Here is a 17,834-nt window from a genome sequence, read left to right as displayed (position 1 = left end):
GAGAGAGAGAGAGAGAGAGAGAGAGAGAGAGGGAGAGACAGAGACAGATAGACCAAAAAGAGAGAGAGACAGAGAGAGACCAAAAAGAGAGAGAGAGAGACAGAAAGACCAAAGAGAGAGAGACAGAGATAGAGAGGGACAGACAGAGAGACAGAGAGAGAGACAGAGAGAGAGAGAGACAAAAAGAGCAAGACAGAGAGAGAGATAATACACTCACCTCTAGAATCTTCTTGAGTTTCTGGGAGGACTTGATGGACACAGAAGCAGCAAGAAAAGGGCAACCAGTGAAGAACACGCACCATTGTAAATACAACACATATCTATGCTTATTTATTTTATCTTGTGTCCTTTACCATTTGCACATTGTAAAAACACTGTATATATATATAATATGACATTTGAAATGTCTTTATGATTGTGGAGTTGCTTTGGACAGAAACCAAACCAACAATCCAGTTATTATAGAATATTATTATGCTATGTGTGTTATGAGTGGACCTGTAACAGTATGTGTGTTCAGACAGTGTATATCACTGACTCAATTTGTGTGTGTGTGTGTGTGTGTGTGTGTGTGTGTGTGTGTGTGTGTGTGTGTGTGTGTGTGTGTGTGTGTGTGTATGTGTGTTTTTGTCATTTTACTTGTGGACCAAGGAGAACAGTAAACCAAGGAGAATAGTAAACCAGGGAGAACAGTAAACCAAGGAGAAGAGTAAACCAAGGAGAACAGTAAACCAAGGAGAATAGTAAACCAAGGAGAACAGTAAACCAAGGAGAACAGTAAACCAAGGAGAACAGTAAACCAAGGAGAACAGTAAACCAAGGAGAACAGTAAACCAAGGAGAACAGTAAACCAAGGAGAACAGTAAACCAAGGAGAACAGTAAACCAAGGAGAACAGTAAACCAAGGAGAATAGTAAACCAAGGAGAAAGTAAACCAAGGAGAACAGTAAACCAAGGAGATTAGTAAACCAAGGAGAACAGTAAACTAAGGAGAACAGTAAACCAAGGAGAATAGTAAACCAAGGAGAACAGTAAACCAAGGAGAACAGTAAACCAAGGAGAATAGTAAACCAAGGAGAATAGTAAACCAAGGAGAACAGTAAACCAAGGAGAACAGTAAACCAAATAGAATTAGGACAGGTGAGGACATTTGGCCGGGCATAAAAAGGAAAACGTTATTTTTAGGCTTAGGGGTTAGGTTTAGGGTTAGAATTAGAGGTTAGGTTTAGGGTTAGAATTAGAGGTTAGGTTTAGGGTTAGAATTAGAGGTTAGGTTTAGGGTTAGAATTAGGGGTTAGGTTTAGAATTAGAGGTTAGGGTTAGAATTAGAGGTTAGGGTTAGAATTAGAGGTTAGGTTTAGGGTTAGAATTAGAGGTTAGGTTTAGGGTTAGAATTAGGGGTTAGGTTTGGGGTTAGAATTAGACTGTGTGTGTGTGTGTGTGTGTGTGTGTGTGTGTGTGTGTGTGTGTGTGTGTGTGTGTGTGTGTGTGTGTGTGTGTGTGTGTGTATGTATGTGTGTTTTTGTCATTTTACTTGTGGACCAAGGAGAACAGTAAACCAAGGAAAATAGTAAACCAGGGAGAACAGTAAACCAAGGAGAAGAGTAAACCAAGGAGAACAGTAAACCAAGGAGAATAGTAAACCAAGGAGAACAGTAAACCAAGGAGAATAGTAAACCCAGTAAACCAAGGAGAACAGTAAACCAAGGAGAACAGTAAACCAAGGAGAACAGTAAACCAAGGAGAATAGTAAACCAAGGAGAACAGTAAACCAAGGAGAACAGTAAACCAAGGAGAATAGTAAACCAAAGGAGAACAGTAAACCAAGGAGAACAGTAAACCAAGGAGAACAGTAAACTAAGGAGAACAGTAAACCAAGGGAGAACAAGGAGTAGGTTTGGGGTTAGAATTAGAGGTTAGGTTTAGGGTTAGAATGAGAGGTTAGAATTAGGGTTAGAATTAGAGGTTAGGTTTGGGGTTAGAATTAGAGGTTAGGTTTAGGGTTAGAATTAGAGGTTAGGTTTAGGGTTAGAATTAGGGTTAGGTTTGGGGGATTAGAATTAGAGGTTAGGTTTGGGGTTAGAATTAGGGGTTAGGTTTGGGGTTAGAATTAGGGGTTAGGTTTGGGGTTAGAATTAGGGTTTAGGTTTGGGGTTAGAATTAGAGGTTAGGTTTGGGGTTAGAATTAGGGTTATTGGGGAATTAGAGGTTAGGTTTGGAGTTAGAATTAGAGGTTAGGTTTGGGGTTAGAATTAGAGGTTAGGTTTAGGGTTAGAATTAGAGGTTAGGTTTGGGGTTAGAATTAGAGGTTAGGTTTGGGGTTAGAATTAGAAGTTAGGTTTGGGATTAGAATTAGAAGTTAGGTTTAGGGTTAGAATTAGGGGTTAGGTTTGGGGTTAGAATTAGGGGTTAGGTTTAGGGTTAGAATTAGAGGTTAGGTTTGGGGTTAGAATTAGGGGTTAGGTTTGGGGTTAGAATTAGGGGTTAGGTTTAGGGTTAGAATTAAGGGTTAGGTTTGGGGTTAGAATTAGGGTTAGGTTTGGTTAGGTTTAGAGGGGTTAGGTTTAGGGTTAGAATTAGAGGTTAGGGTTAGAATTAGAGGTTAGGTTTGGGGTTAGAATTAGGGGTTAGGTTTAGGGTTAGAATTAGGGGTTAGGTTTGGGGTTAGAATTAGGGGTTAGGTTTGGGGTTAGAATTAGAGGTTAGGTTTGGGGTTAGAATTAGAGGTTAGGTTTAGGGTTAGAATTAGAGGTTAGGTTTGGGGTTAGAATTAGGGGTTAGGTTTGGGGTTAGAATTAGAGGTTAGGTTTGGGGTTAGAATTAGAAGTTAGGTTTAGGGTTAGAATTAGGGGTTAGGTTTGGGGTTAGAATTAGGGGTTTGGTTTAGGGTTAGAATTAGGGGTTAGCTTTGGGGTTAGAATTAGAGGTTAGGTTTGGGGTTACGGTTAGGGAAAATATGACTTTTAATGGGAATCAATTGTTGGTCCTCAAAAAGTAATCACAAGTATAGTAATACATACAGTGCCTTGCGAAAGTATTCGCCCCCCTTGAACTTTGCGACCTTTTGCCACATTTCAGGCTTCAAACAAAGATATAAAACTGTATTTTTTTGTGAAGAATCAACAAGAAGTGGGACACAATCATGAAGTTGAACGACATTTATTGGATATTTCAAACTTTTTTAACAAATCAAAAACTGAAAAATTGGGCGTGCAAAATTATTCAGCCCCCTTAAGTTAATACTTTGTAGCGCCACCTTTTGCTGCGATTACAGCTGTAAGTCGCTTGGGGTATGTCTCTATCAGTTTTGCACATCGAGAGACTGAATTTTTTTCCCATTCCTCCTTGCAAAACAGCTCGAGCTCAGTGAGGTTGGATGGAGAGCATTTGTGAACAGCAGTTTTCAGTTCTTTCCACAGATTCTCGATTGGATTCAGATCTGGACTTTGACTTGGCCATTCTAACACCTGGATATGTTTATTTTTGAACCATTCCATTGTAGAGTTTGCTTTATGTTTTGGATCATTGTCTTATTGGAAGACAAATCTCCGTCCCAGTCTCAGGTCTTTTGCAGACTCCATCAGGTTTTCTTCCAGAATGGTCCTGTATTTGGCTCCATCCATCTTCTCATCAATTTTAACCATCTTCCCTGTCCCTGCTGAAGAAAAGCAGGCCCAAACCATGATGCTGCCACCACCATGTTTGACAGTGGGGATGGTGTGTTCAGGGTGATGAGCTGTGTTGCTTTTACGCCAAACATAACGTTTTGCATTGTTGCCAAAAAGTTCAATTTTGGTTTCATCTGACCAGAGCACCTTCTTCCACATGTTTGGTGTGTCTCCCAGGTGGCTTGTAGCAAACTTTAAACAACACTTTTTATGGATATCTTTAAGAAATGGCTTTCTTCTTGCCACTCTTCCATAAAGGCCAGATTTGTACAATATACGACTGATTGTTGTCCTATGGACAGAGTCTCCCACCTCAGCTGTAGATCTCTGCAGTTCATCCAGAGTGATCATGGGCCTCTTGGCTGCATCTCTGATCAGTCTTCTCCTTGTATGAGCTGAAAGTTTAGAGGGACGGCCAGGTCTTGGTAGATTTGCAGTGGTCTGATACTCCTTCCATTTCAATATTATCGCTTGCACAGTGCTCCTTGGGATGTTTAAAGCTTGGGAAATCTTTTTGTATCCAAATCCGGCTTTAAACTTCTTCACAACAGTATCTCGGACCTGCCTGGTGTGTTCCTTGTTCTTCATGATGCTCTCTGCGCTTTTAACGGACCTCTGAGACTATCACAGTGCAGGTGCATTTATACGGAGACTTGATTACACACAGGTGGATTGTATTTATCATCATTAGTCATTTAGGTCAACATTGGATCATTCAGAGATCCTCACTGAACTTCTGGAGAGAGTTTGCTGCACTGAAAGTAAAGGGGCTGAATAATTTTGCACGCCCAATTTTTCAGTTTGTAATTTGTTAAAAAAGTTTGAAATATCCGATAAATGTCGTTCCACTTCATGATTGTGTCCCACTTGTTGTTGATTCTTCACAAAAAAATACAGTTTTATATCTTTATGTTTGAAGCCTGAAATGTGGCAAAAGGCCGCAAAGTTCAAGGGGGCCGAATACCTTCGCAAGGCACTGTACGTGTGTGTGTGTGTGTGTGTGTGTGTCTACCGGTGTGAGCATCTGTATGTTGTCCTGGAAGTTGCCCATGAAGGTGATGATGGACATGCGTTGGGCCAGTCTCTCTATGCGGCTGAACTGCAACATGAAGCGGTCCTCATCGCTCAGTGTGTCCACAGGCTTTCTGTCCCTCTCGTACTGCCGTAGCATCTTCACCTCGCCCTCAGTGGGGAGGAAACGCATCAGACACTCCACAAAGTCCACACGCACAGTACGCATGTCAAACCTATAAAGAACACACACAGTTTATATACCAGTACACACTTCAGATACATCAAGCACTTACACCTTACAGAGATGGAGAGAGAGAGAGAGAGGGGGAGAAAGGGGGGAGAGAGGGGAAGAGAAAGAGTAGGAGAGAGAGACAGAGGAATGGAGAGAGAGAGAAAGAGGGGGAGACAGAGAGCTATTGTCAGGATTTGGCCAGGGTTGTTCCGGGTTTTGGTCAGTAGATGTCCCCATTGTGCTTTTTGTCCCTATGTTTTTCCCTTGATCCCCATTATTATTTGCACCTGTGTCTCGTTTCCCCTGATTGTATTTAAACCCTTTGTTTCCCTCAGTTCTGTGCTCTGTGTTTGTATGTTAGCACCCTGCCCTAGTGTTCTGTGTGCTCTTGTCGATTCCGGGTGAAGTTCTTGTGGTATTTTGTTTTTGTTTATTTTTGGTGAGTTTCTTTTGAGGTCTTTTTGTGTTTTTCCTACCACCTTTTGGATTTGCCATTTTTTGTATTTTAGGATTTTTTCTTTATTAAATACACCGTCTTAAGTACTGCTGTGTCTGCCTCATCTTCTGGGTTCTGCTGTCTATTCGTGGCTCAGTTGGTTAAGTGACTGTTTCTCACTCCGGAGACCCAGGTTCGGAACCGGGTCCTGACAGCTATAATATTAGTAATATAGAGTCTAGAAGTTAAAGGTCAGATGTTAGAGGTGACTTACGTCTGGATGGCCCGACAGATGAGTTCGGGCCCCTGGCCAGCCTTGCGGAGGGTGATGGCCAGGTTCTTGGCTCTGTTAGCCTCCAGCAGAGACACCCTGTTGGGACCCTTCTGAGGGGCCTTATGCCTGCTCAGAGTCACATCCACCGCTGGCCCCTGGGCCTTGGTCTTAAACATCTCCTCAAACTCCTCCACATTCAGCTCCTGGAGAGGACAGAGAACACACACACATACACTATATATACAAAAGTATGTTGACACACCTTCAAATTAGTGGATTTGGCTATTTCAGCCACACCCATTGCTGACAGGTGTATAAAATTGAGCACACATCCATGCAATCTCTGTAGACAAACATTGTCAGTAGAATGGCCTTACTGAAGAGCTCAGTGATGTTCAACATGGCACCATCATAGGATGCCACCTTTCCAACAACTCAGTTTGTCAAATTTCTACCCTGCTAGAGCTGCTCCAGTGTCTGTAAGTGATGTTATTGTGAAGTGGAAACGTCTAGGAGCAACAACGACTCAGCCACGAAGTGGTAGGCCACACAAGCTCACAGAACGGGACCACCAAGTGGTGACAGATCAGTGGAAACGCATTCTCTGGAGTGATGAATCACGCTTCACCATCTTGCAGTCTGTGTTTGGCGGATGCCAGGAGAACGCTACCTACCCCAATGCATAGTTTGGTGGTAGGAGGAATAATGTTCTGGGGCTGTTTTTCATGGTTCGGGCTAGACCCCCTAGTTCCAGTGAAGGGAAATCTTAAAGCTACAGCATACAATGATATTCTACACTATTCTGTGCTTCCAACTTTGTGGCAACAGTATGGGGAAGGCCCTTTCCTGTTTCAGCATGACAATGCCCCTGTGCACAAATAGTGACCGACCTCACTAATGCTCTCGTGGCTGAATGGAAACAGGTCCCCGCAGCAATGTTCCAACATCTAGTGGAAAGCCTTCCCAGAAGAGTGGAGGCTGTTATAGCAGCAATGTTCCAACATCTAGTGGAAAGCCTTCCCAGAAGAGTGGAGACTGTTATAGCAGCAATGTTCCAACATCTAGTGGAAAGCCTTCCCAGAAGAGTGGAGACTGTTATAGAAGCAATGTTCCAACATCTAGTGGAAAGCCTTCCCAGAAGAGTGGAGACTGTTATAGCAGCAATGTTCCAACATCTAGTGGAAAGCCTTCCCAGAAGAGTGGAGACTGTTATAGCAGCAATGTTCCAACATCTAGTGGAAAGCCTTCCCAGAAGAGTGGAGGCTGTTATAGCAGCAATGTTCCAACATCTAGTGGAAAGCCTTCCCAGAAGAGTGGAGGCTGTTATAGCAGCAATGTTCCAACATCTAGTGGAAAGCCTTCCCAGAAGAGTGGAGGCTGTTATAGCAGCAATGTTCCAACATCTAGTGGAAAGCCTTCCCAGAAGAGTGGAGGCTGTTATAGCAGCAATGTTCCAACATCTAGTGGAAAGCCTTCCCAGAAGAGTGGAGGCTGTTATAGCAGCAATGTTCCAACATCTAGTGGAAAGCCTTCCCAGAAGAGTGGAGACTGTTATAGCAGCAATGTTCCAACATCTAGTGGAAAGCCTTCCCAGAAGAGTGGAGGCTGTTATAGCAGCAATGTTCCAACATCTAGTGGAAAGCCTTCCCAGAAGAGTGGAGGCTGTTATAGCAGCAAAGGGGGACCAACTCCATATTAATTTTGGAATGAGATGTTCAACGAGCAGGTGTCCACATACTTTTGGTCATGTAGTGTATGTTGCACACATTGTACTGAGGCAAATGCGTGTGTGTGGGTGTGTGTGTGTGTGTGTGTGTGTGTGTGTGTGTGTGTGGGTGTGGGTGTGTGGGTGTGGGTGTGTGTGGGTGTGGGTGTGGGTGTGGGTGTGTGTGTGTGGGTGTGTGTGTGTGGGTGTGTGTGTGGGTGTGTGTGTGTGGGTGTGTGTGTGGGTGTGTGTGTGTGTGTGTGTGTGTGTGTGTGGGTGTGTGTGTGTGTGTGTGTGTGTGTGTGTGTGTGTGTGTGTGTGTGTGTGTGTGTGTGTGTGTACCTGGAGGATCCTTTCATCGTCTATGTCGTTGAAGACAGTTCCGTTGATCTGACTTGGTTTTAGGGCCACCCAGTTAAACACTGGCATACGGAACTTAGTCTGGATAGGCTTCTTAATCTTCACAGCTAAAAAGAGACAGAGGAGGAGGAGGAGGAGGAGGAGGGAACGGAAGGAAGAGAGAGAGAAGGAGGGAACGGAAGGAAGAGAGAGAAGGAAGGAGGGAATGGAAGGAAGAGAGAGAAGGAGGAGGGAACGGAAGGAAGAGAGAGAAGGAGGAGGGAATGGAAGGAAGAGAGAGAAGGAGGAGGGAACGGAAGGAAGAGAGAGAGAAGGAGGGAACGGAAGGAAGAGAGAGAAGGAGGAGGAAGGAGGGAAGGAAGAGAGAAGGAGGAGGGAACGGAAGGAAGAGAGAGAAGGAGGAGGGAACGGAAGGAAGAGAGAGAAGGAGGAGGGAACGGAAGGAAGAGAGAGAGAAGGAGGAGGGAATGGAAGGAAGAGAGAGAAGGAGGAGGGAATGGAAGGAAGAGAGAGAGAAGGAGAAGGGAACGGAAGGAAGAGAGAGAAGGAGGAGGGAACGGAAGGAAGAGAGAGAAGGAGGAGGGAACGGAAGGAAGAGAGAGAAGGAGGAGGGGAGGAAGGAAGGAAGGGAGAGAGAGGAGGAGGGAATGGAAGGAAGAGAGAGAGAAGGAGGAGGGAACGGAAGGAAGAGAGAGAAGGAGGAGGGAACGGAAGGAAGAGAGAGAGGAGGAGGAAGGAAGGAGAGAGGAGGAGAGAGGAGGGAAGGAAGGAAGAGAGAGGAGGAGGGAACGGAAGGAAGAGAGAGAAGGAGGAGGGAATGGAAGGAAGAGAGAAGGAGGGAACGGAAGGAAGAGAGAGAAGGAGGAGGGAACGGAAGGAAGAGAGAGAGAAGGAGGGAATGGAAGGAAGAGAGAGAAGGAGGAGGGAACAGAAGGAAGAGAGAAAGAAGGAGGGAACGGAAGGAAGAGAGAGAAGGAGGGAACGGAAGGAAGAGAGAGAGGAGGAGGAGGGAACGGAAGGAAGAGAAGGAGGAGGGAACGGAAGGAAGAGAGAGAAGGAGGGAACGGAAGGAAGAGAGAGAAGGAGGAGGGAACGGAAGGAAGAGAGAGAGAAGGAGGAGGGAATGGAAGGAAGAGAGAAGGAGGAGGGAATGTAAGGAAGAGAGAGAAGGAGGGAACGGAAGGAAGAGAGAGAGAAGGAGGAGGGAACGGAAGGAAGAGAGAGAAGGAGGAGGAGGGAACGGAAGGAAGAGAAGGAGGAGGGAACAGAAGGAAGAGAGAGAGGAGGAGGGAATGAAAGAAAGAGAGAGAAGGAGGGAATGGAAGGAAGAGAGAGGAGGAGGGGGGAATGGGAGAAAGAGAGAGGAGGAGGGAATGGAAGGAAGAGAGAGGAGGAGGGAATGGAAGGAAGAGAGAGGAGGAGGGAATGGAAGGATAGAGAGAGAGAGAGAGGAGGAGGGAATGGAAGGAAGAGAGAGAGGAGGAGGGAATGGAAGGAAGAGAGAGAGGAGGAGGGAATGAAGGAAGAGAGAGGAGGAGGGAATGGAAGGAGAGGGGGAATGGAAGGAGGAGGAGGGGGAATGGAAGGGAAGAGAGAGGAACAGAAGGGAATGGAAGGAGGAGGAGGAAGAGAAGGAACATAAGGACAGGAACAGAATGGAAGACAGGAGGAGGAGGAATGGAAGGAAGGATCAGGAATGAGGAGGAGGGAATGTAAGGAGGAGAGAGAGAGAAAGAGGAGGAGGGAATGGAAGGGAGAGAGGAGGAGAGGAGGAGGAGGAAGAGAGGAGGAGGAGGAGGAAACAGAAGGAAGAGAGAAGAGTAGGAGTAGCATCAGCAGCAGCAGAGTAAAATGTGAACACAACATGATCACATGACAAGACATCGCCTCACCACATAATCACACAACAAGACAGCGCCTCATCACATGACATCGCCTCATCACATAATCACACAACATGTCACATGACAAGACATCACCTCACCGCACAATCACACAACATGATCACCTGACATGACATCACCTCACCACATAATCATACAACATCATCACATGACAAGACATCACCTCACCACACGACACAGAATAACACAGGTATGAGAGAGGTACTGAGGAGGTGTACCATTATGACAGATGTATGGAACAGACAGGTTTGAGACAGGTACTAAGGAGAGGTGTGAGACAGGTACTAAGGAGAGGTGTGAGACAGGTACTAAGGAGAGGTGTGAAACAGGTACTAAGGAGAGGTGTAAGACAGGTACTATGGAGAGGTGTGAGAAAGGTACTAAGGAGAGAGGCGTGAGACAGGTAATAAGGAGAGATGTGAGACAGGCATTAAGGAGATGTGTGAGACAGGTACTAAGGAGAGGTGTGAGACAGGTACTAAGGAGAGGTGTGAGACAGGAACTGAGGAGACAGGTGTGAGACAGGTACTAAGGAGAGGTGTGAGACAGGTACTAAGGAGAGGTGTGAGACAGGTACTAAGGAGAGGTGTGAGACAGATACTAAGGAGAGGTGTGAGACAAGTACTAAGGAGAGGTGTGAGACAAGTACTACGGAGAGGTGTGAGACAGGTACTAAGGAGAGGTGTGAGACAGGTACTAAGGAGAGGTATGAGACAGGTACTAAGGAGAGAGGTGTGAGACAGGTACTAAGCGTGTGATCAGAGGGAACCTACAGAACAGCTTGAGTGACCCCTCTGAGAGCAGAACAGAGGAGAGAACCCGAGAGAATATTGAATTAGAACAAGATAGAGAACGTTAGAACCAGAGAGAGAGAGAGAACTCAGGCAGTATAGAAAAGTGGTAGTTCAGAATACTCCAATCAGAATCAACACCAGCGAGAAAGGGAGGCAGATCTATAAGTGTTCACACCAGGAGATCCTTATATAACTATAGAAGTACACTTCTTAAATTTCTCTTTGATACATGCGGCACACAGCTCAAACAAACACACACACACACAGCCTTACCCGCCAGGCCGGAGTTAAAGATGACAGTGGGTGATCCACCACAGCCGGGGAGTGGAGGGGCGCATGGGGGAGGAGGGGGGGGCAGAGGACCGGAGGACTCCATGGAACATAAGGGGGGAGGAGGGGGAGGTGGGGGAGGAGGAGGAGGAGTAGGAGCAGGGTAGGGCCCGTTTGACACTACAGAGAAAGAAGAGAGAAGACAGAGAATTAACCAACCAGGCAAGAGAAGACAGAGAATTAACCAACCAGGAGAGGGAAGACAGAGAATGAACTTCTTTGGGACTGGGGGGCAGTATTGAGTAGCTTGGATAAAAAGGTGCCCAGAGTAAACTACTCAGGCCCAAAAGCTAGAATATGCATATAATTTGTAGATTTGGATAGAAAACACTCTGAAGTTTCTAAAACTGTTTGAATGATGTCTGTGAGTATAACAGAACTCATATGGCAGGCAAAAACCTGAGAAAAAATCCAACCAGGAAGTGGGAAATCTGAGGTTTGTAGTTTTCAAGTCATTGCCTATTGAATATACAGTGTCTATGGGGTCATATTGCACTTCCTAAGGCTTCCATTAGATGTCAACACTCTTTAGAACCTTGTTTGAGGCTTCTACTGTGAAGGGGAGAGAAAGAGAGCTGTTTGAGCCAGGTGTCTAGCAGAAGGCCATGAGCTGATCACACGTGCTCCCGTGAGAGGTAGCTGCATTCCATTGCATTTCTAAAAGACAAAGGAATTCTCCAGTTGGAACATTATTGAAGATTTATGTTAAAAACATCCTGAGATAGATTCTATACATCGTTTGACATGTTTCTATGAACTGTAATAGAACTTTTTTGACATTTCGTCTGAACAAGTGATCGCTCATGATGCATTTGGATTACTGGGCTAAACGCGCTAACAAAAAGGAGGTATTTGGACCTAAATTATGGACTTTATCGAACAAAACAAACATTATTTGTGGAACTGGAATTCCTGGGAGTGCATTCCGATCAAGATCCTCAAAGGTAAGTGAATATTTCTAATGCTGTTTCTGACTTTTCTGACACCTCTCCTCCTTTGGAAAATGTCTGGATGTTTTCCTGTGACTGGTGCTGACCAAACATAAATCGCACGGTGTGCTTTCGCCGTAAAGCCATTTCGAAATCTGATACAGTGGTTGCATTAAGGAGAAGGTTATCTATATTTCCGTGTATAAAACTTGTATCTTTTATTAAAGTTTATTATGAGTATTTCTGTAATTTGATGTGGCTCTCTGCACATTCACTGGACGTTTGTTTGAGACAATGCATTTCTGACCATAACACCAATTTCAAATGAGGTTTTTGGACATAAAGATTAACTTTGTCAAACAAAACACACATTTATTGAAGTCCTGTGAGTGACACCTGATGAAGATCATCAAAGGTTAGTGATTAATTTAATCGCTATTTCTGATTTTTGTGAGCCCTCTCCTTGGCTAGAAAATGGCTGTATGGTTTTCTGTGACTAGGCGCTGACCTAACATAATCGTTTGGTGTGCTTTCGCCGTAAAGCCTATTTGAAATCGGACACTGTTTATCTTTAAAATGGTGTAAAATACTTGTATGTTTGAGGAATTTTAATTATGGGATTTCTGTTGTTTTGAATTTGGCGCCCTGTAATTTCATTGGCTGTTGGCGAGGTGGGACGCTACCGTCCCACATATCCTAGAGAAGTTCACTAACCAGGAGAGAGAAGACAGAGAATTAACCAACCAGGAGAGAGAACACAGAGAATTAACCAACCAGGATAGAGAAGGCCGATTACAACTATTACATCAATTACATGAACAACGGAGCAATATGATAGGTCAGAACTAATACTCACTGTTCCCTGGCATCCCTGGCATTGGTGGAGGTGGTGGGGGAGGGGGAGGGGCTGGCATCATCCCTAGTCCCGCACCTGACAAGCCATAGCCCACTGTTTCCGGACTGGGGGAGAGGGTCATGCCCAGGGTCAGAGAGGTGGAAGACAAGTCACCCACCCCTCCGTCCCCCTCGCCCCTCGCGGGGTGTAAGGTGCCCCCTCCCTGCACCACCAAGGTGCCCCCTCCACCCTCCTGAGCATGGCGCTCCAGTCGACTTTGCCTGCGGATGGTCTGGTCCTTCTCACGCACGATCCTCCGCAGGGTGTGCACTTGGTTGTTAGCACTAGCATACACATCCTGGAATAAGAGAGAGTTAGCCTAGCTTTAGCATGCATAGAGAGAAGGTGCTAGAGTTAGCCTAGCACCAAATGGCTGAGTGTTGCTAGTGATAGCCTAGCCAAGCATCTGCCTCACCCGTATGGTGTCCAGCTCCTTGTTGGTTTGCATCAGCTGTTTCTCCAGCTCTACTATCTTGGCCATGGCCTCGTTCTCTGTGTCCAGGAGCCTCTCTGTCATCTGCAAGGAAACATAAACATCTGCTCAGCAGTCTGTATGTGTGTGTGTGTGTGTGTATTTGTTTGTGTGTGCCTGCACATATTTGCACGTGTCAGAGGAGGCTGGTGATGGCAGGACGGCTCATAATAATGTCTGGAACAGAATTCATGGAATTATATGGTATCAGTCACATGATACTATTCAATTCTTTCGGTTCCAGCCATTACCAGGGGCCTGTCCTCCAATTTAAAGTGCCACCAGCCACCACTGTGTGTGTGTGTGTGTCAGAGTCAGTCCGACTGTGTGTGTGTGTGTATGTGTGTGTCAGAGTCGGTCCAACTGTGTGTGTGTGTGTATGTGTGTGTCAGAGTCGGTCCAACTGTGTGTGTGTGTGTATGTGTGTGTCAGAGTCGGTCCAACTGTGTGTGTGTGTGTCAGAGTCGGTCCAACTGTGTGTGTGTGTCCTTACGTGGGTCATATTCTCCTCCAGCTCCTCTACCCTCTCCAGCGCGGCGGTCTTTGTCTCTGCGTCCTCCAGCAGCGTCCCCACGTCGAACACGTTGTCCAGGTAGGCCTGGATCTGCACCTGCAGCCGATCACTCTCTGTGTGCTTCAACCTCTGGAAGGGGGAGAGGAGAATGTGTTCATTCACTATCTGTGTGTGTGTGTGTGTGTGTGTGTGTGTGTGTGTGTGTGTGTGTGTGTGTGTGTGTGTGTGTGTGTGTGTGTGTGTGTGTGTGTGTGTGTGTGTCTGTGTGTGTGTGTGTGTGTGTGTGTGTGTGTGTGTGTGTGTGTGGGTGTGTGTGTGTGTCTGTGTGTGTGTGTGTGGGTGTATTCTCACTTCTAGGTAATCGTCCAGATTGAGTTTGGTGAAGTCATACTGAAGATGCACTCTGAAGTTCATGTCCTCAACAGAATGTACCACAATGTTTATGAACTGCATACAGGCCACCTGCAAACAGTAAACAACCCACTTCTGAATACTCTCCTCACACACACATCTAAGATACACACATATCTGACATTGCAGCCACCACAATCAAGGCTAAGCATCAGCAGGCATCATCCACGCCTCAGTGAGTGTGTGAGAGTCGTACCATGAAGTCAATGTTGTCATCCTCATTCTTAAAATGTTCCATCAGCTTCTCAAACCTCAGGGTCTCTGAGCACACCTGAGATAACGAGGGGAGATTGAGTAGAAAAGTCAGAGAAACACCAGATACACGCACAGACACACACACACACACACACACACACACACACACACACACACACACACACACACACAACTTACTGTTTTAAAGTTGTCGAAAGCAGACAGGATTATCTCATGACCTCCTCTGACCAAACACACAGCAGCCAGCAGCTCCAATACCAGAGCCTTGGTCCTGGAGAGAGGGAGAGGGGCGAGAGAGAGGGCGAGAAAGAGAGAGAGGGGGCAAGAGAGAGAGAGGGGGAGAGAGAGAGAGAGAGAGGGAGGGAGAGAGAGAGGGAAGGGGGGAGAGAGGGAGAGAGAGAGGGAGAGAGGAGGGACGAGAGAGTGAGACAGAGAGAGAGAGGGGATGAGAGAGGGAGAGGGGATGAGAGAGGGAGAGGGGGCGAGAGCGAGAGAAAGAAAGAGAGAGAGAGAGAGGGCGAGAGAGAGGGAGAGGGCGAGAGAAATAGAGAGAGAGAAGGAGGGAGAGAAAGAGAGAGAGAGAGAGAGAGGGAGAGGGGATAAGAGAGGGAGAGGGGATGAGAGAGGGAGAGGAGATGAGAGAGTGAGACAGAGAGAGAGGGAGAGGGGATGAGAGAGGGAGAGGGGGCGAGAGCGAGAGAAAGAAAGAGAGAGAGATAGAGGGCGAGAGAGAGAGAGAGGGCGAGAGAAATAGAGAGAGAGAAGGAGGGAGAGAGAGAGAGAGAGAGAGGGAGAGGGGATAAGAGAGGGAGAGGGGATGAGAGAGGGAGAGGAGATGAGAGAGTGAGACAGAGAGAGAGGGAGAGGGGATAAGAGAGGGAGAGGGGGCGAGAGCGAGAGAAAGAAAGAGAGAGAGAGGGGGCGAGAGAGATAGAGAGAGAGAGGGCGAGAGAGATATAGAGAGAGAGGGAGGGAGAGAAAGAGAGAGAGGGAGGGAGAGGGGATAAGAGAGGGAGAGGGGACGAGAGAGTGAGTGAGACAGAGAGAGGGGGTGAGAGAGACAGAGAGAGAGGGGGCGAGAGAGAGACAGAGAGGGGGAAAGAGAGGGGGAGGGGGAGAGAGGGGAGAAAGAGATATAGACAGACAGAGAGAGAGAGAGAGTCTTTAGATGGATTTCAGAGGTTCTATCTTGTTACCCTTCTCTGTTACAATGGAGTCCTGGACAAAATGCATCATCACAATGCAAGAAAACACAAGGTCTCGTTCCCTCTAAAGCAGTGGTTCACAACTTCTTTCGGTTTCTGTACCACCAACTGAATTGTACCAGGGCCTATGGTCTCACGAGTATTCTCAAGTACCCCCTGTGGATAGGCCAAGTAGCCCCAGAGGCCCTAGTGCCCCTGGTTGGGAACCAGTGCTCTAAAGGTTTCCTCCTTCCTAATGCAGACACACAGAGAGGTGTTCACTGCCTACTGACCTTGGGTTTCTGTTGTTGAGGCTCAGAGCGATCTCATTCACAGCATGAGGATGGGACATGACCATGTTGAAGCCATACTACAGACAGAGGGAGGGGAACATAACAAATCATATATCAATCACTGCTATCAAAAATAACCACGAGGATGAGAGGAAGGAAGGGTGGGAATCAGGATGAGAGAGAGAGGGGGGAGATAGGAGGGGTTGAGATAGATAGGAGGGGTTAAGAGAGAGAGGGGGAGAGATAGGAGGGGTTGAGATAGATAGGAGGGGTTAAAGAGAGAGATAGGAGGGGTTAAGAGAGAGAGGGAGAGATAGGAGAGATAGATAGGAGGGGTTAAGAGAGAGAGATAGGGGTTGAGATAGGAGGGGTTAGGGGGAGAGATAGATAGGAGGGGTTAAGAGAGAGAGATAGGAGGGGTTAAGAGAGAGAGGGAGAGATAGGAGGGGGAGAGAGATAGGAGGGGTTAGGGAGAGAGGGAGAGATGGGAGGGGGTAAGAGAGAGAGGGAGAGATAGGAGGGGTTAAGAGAGAGAGGGAGAGATAGGAGAGGTTAAGAGAGAGAGGGAGTGATAGGAGGGGTTAAGAGAGAGAGGAAGAGATTGGAGGGGTTAAGAAGAGAGAGAGGGGGAGAGATAGGAGGGGTTAAGAGAGAGAGCGATAGGAGGGGTTAAAAGAGAGAGGGAGAGATAGGAGGGGTTAAGAGAGAGAGGGGGAGATAGGAGGGGTTAAGAGAGAGAGGGAGAGATAGGGGTTAAGAGAGATAGGAAGGGAGAGAGGGGGAGGATAGGAGGGGTTAAGAGAGACGGGGAGAGATAGGAGGGGTTAGAGAGAGAGAGGGAGAGATAGGAGGGGTTAAGAGAGAGAGGGAGAGATAGGAGGGGTTAAGAGAGAGAGGGGGAGATATAGGAGGGGTTAAGAGAGAGGGAGAGATAGGAGGGGTTAGAGAGAGAGGGGAGAGAGGAGGGGTTAAGAGAGAGAGGGGGAGAGATAGGAGGGGTTAAGAGAGAGAGGGGAGAGATAGGAGGGGTTAAGAGAGAGAGGGGGAGAGATAGGAGGGGTTAAGAGAGAGGGGAGAGATAGGAGGGGTTAAGAGAGAGAGAGAGATAGGAGGGGTTAAGAGAGAGAGAGAGGGAGAGATAGGAGGGGTTAAGAGAGAGAGGGGGAGAGATAGGAGGGGTTAAGAGAGAGGGAGAGATAGGAGGGGTTAAGAGAGAGAGGGAGAGATAGGTGAGAGGGGACAGATGTATAGTTCACCTGGTAGTTCATAATGGCTCTGAGACACATCACACACACGTGAACGTCGTCCTTCTTACACACCAGGCGGGAGTTCTTCAGTGTCTTCCTACTGGGCAGTGTGTTAGACCTGGACACCAACGCTGACCTGACACAGTCACCATACAATCAACACAGGATTAACACCGCAACTTGGTGTGTGTGTTAACTGATGGAGTGGCATGTATGTGTGTGTGTTTGGGTTTGTGTTACCCGATAGAGTGGCGTGAGGAGCGCGGTATGTTGTTGCCACTGGAGGGGGAGGGCAGGTTGCTGTCTCCATGGAGATCCTCTATAGAACGACTCCAGGGGGAATCTACAGCTCTCTCTTCAGTACTGGCCTCCGATACCTCCCCATCAAACCTACACACACACACACAACACACACACACACACACACACACACACACACACACACACACACACACACACACACACACACACACGTGACTCAACAGAACACACGCGTATGGAAAAGGTGATATGCCCACACACACAGTCACACACACTCACGTGACTGCGTACTGAGCGAAGGAGAGGTACTCTACTAGAACATCTAGGCCCTGATTCTCCTCGTTGAGAAACTCCCTCACCCACCTGGAGACAGAGGAACAATAGGATTTATTATCAGACAAATAATTCACTGTTCAATATCTAGCTGTACAATCACTAAAACCCCTGGCCAGCAAAACCCTCCTCTCTGAGTCAGAATGGTTTGGACCTGAGTGAATGTCAATGTGACTCTGATTCGGTTCTAATTCATTTTGATCCAGGACTCTGTGATTGGCTGCGGCCTGTGACTCACCCGATGTGATTGGTCCGTAGTGAGATCTCCAGTTCTCTGAGCACCTGAGTCGACTCCTGGACTCTCCGACGGAATTTCTAACGACAGTAGGGTTAGGGTTATTCTGGTATTCCCTCAAAATCAT

General features: G+C 46.8%; 1 protein-coding gene across 1 annotated transcript in view; it reads right to left on the bottom strand.

Moving 5' to 3' along the window:
• LOC135543239 (formin-like protein 2) overlaps positions 1 to 17,834 on the bottom strand; it is a 29,368-nt gene that overhangs the window by 4,501 nt on the left and 7,033 nt on the right. Inside the window, exons 4-21 of the mRNA XM_064970360.1 lie at positions 17,711 to 17,787; positions 17,419 to 17,502; positions 17,119 to 17,268; positions 16,888 to 17,014; positions 15,632 to 15,708; positions 14,332 to 14,425; positions 14,135 to 14,209; positions 13,879 to 13,989; positions 13,507 to 13,656; positions 12,957 to 13,058; positions 12,503 to 12,839; positions 10,661 to 10,837; positions 10,367 to 10,387; positions 7,672 to 7,796; positions 5,625 to 5,827; positions 4,681 to 4,915; positions 417 to 426; positions 218 to 276 (exon numbers count right to left, since the gene is read on the bottom strand). Of these exons, the coding sequence (XP_064826432.1) occupies positions 218 to 276; positions 417 to 426; positions 4,681 to 4,915; positions 5,625 to 5,827; positions 7,672 to 7,796; positions 10,367 to 10,387; positions 10,661 to 10,837; positions 12,503 to 12,839; positions 12,957 to 13,058; positions 13,507 to 13,656; positions 13,879 to 13,989; positions 14,135 to 14,209; positions 14,332 to 14,425; positions 15,632 to 15,708; positions 16,888 to 17,014; positions 17,119 to 17,268; positions 17,419 to 17,502; positions 17,711 to 17,787 (2,214 nt within the window). The remainder of the gene's footprint in view (positions 1 to 217; positions 277 to 416; positions 427 to 4,680; positions 4,916 to 5,624; positions 5,828 to 7,671; positions 7,797 to 10,366; positions 10,388 to 10,660; positions 10,838 to 12,502; positions 12,840 to 12,956; positions 13,059 to 13,506; positions 13,657 to 13,878; positions 13,990 to 14,134; positions 14,210 to 14,331; positions 14,426 to 15,631; positions 15,709 to 16,887; positions 17,015 to 17,118; positions 17,269 to 17,418; positions 17,503 to 17,710; positions 17,788 to 17,834) is intronic.

The sequence above is a fragment of the Oncorhynchus masou genome, chromosome 7 (genome assembly GCF_036934945.1).
Source record: "Oncorhynchus masou masou isolate Uvic2021 chromosome 7, UVic_Omas_1.1, whole genome shotgun sequence".
Lineage (NCBI taxonomy): Eukaryota > Metazoa > Chordata > Actinopteri > Salmoniformes > Salmonidae > Oncorhynchus > Oncorhynchus masou.
The sequence above is the reverse complement of the archived record's forward strand: the minus strand, read 5'-3'. Positions and strand labels throughout refer to the sequence as shown.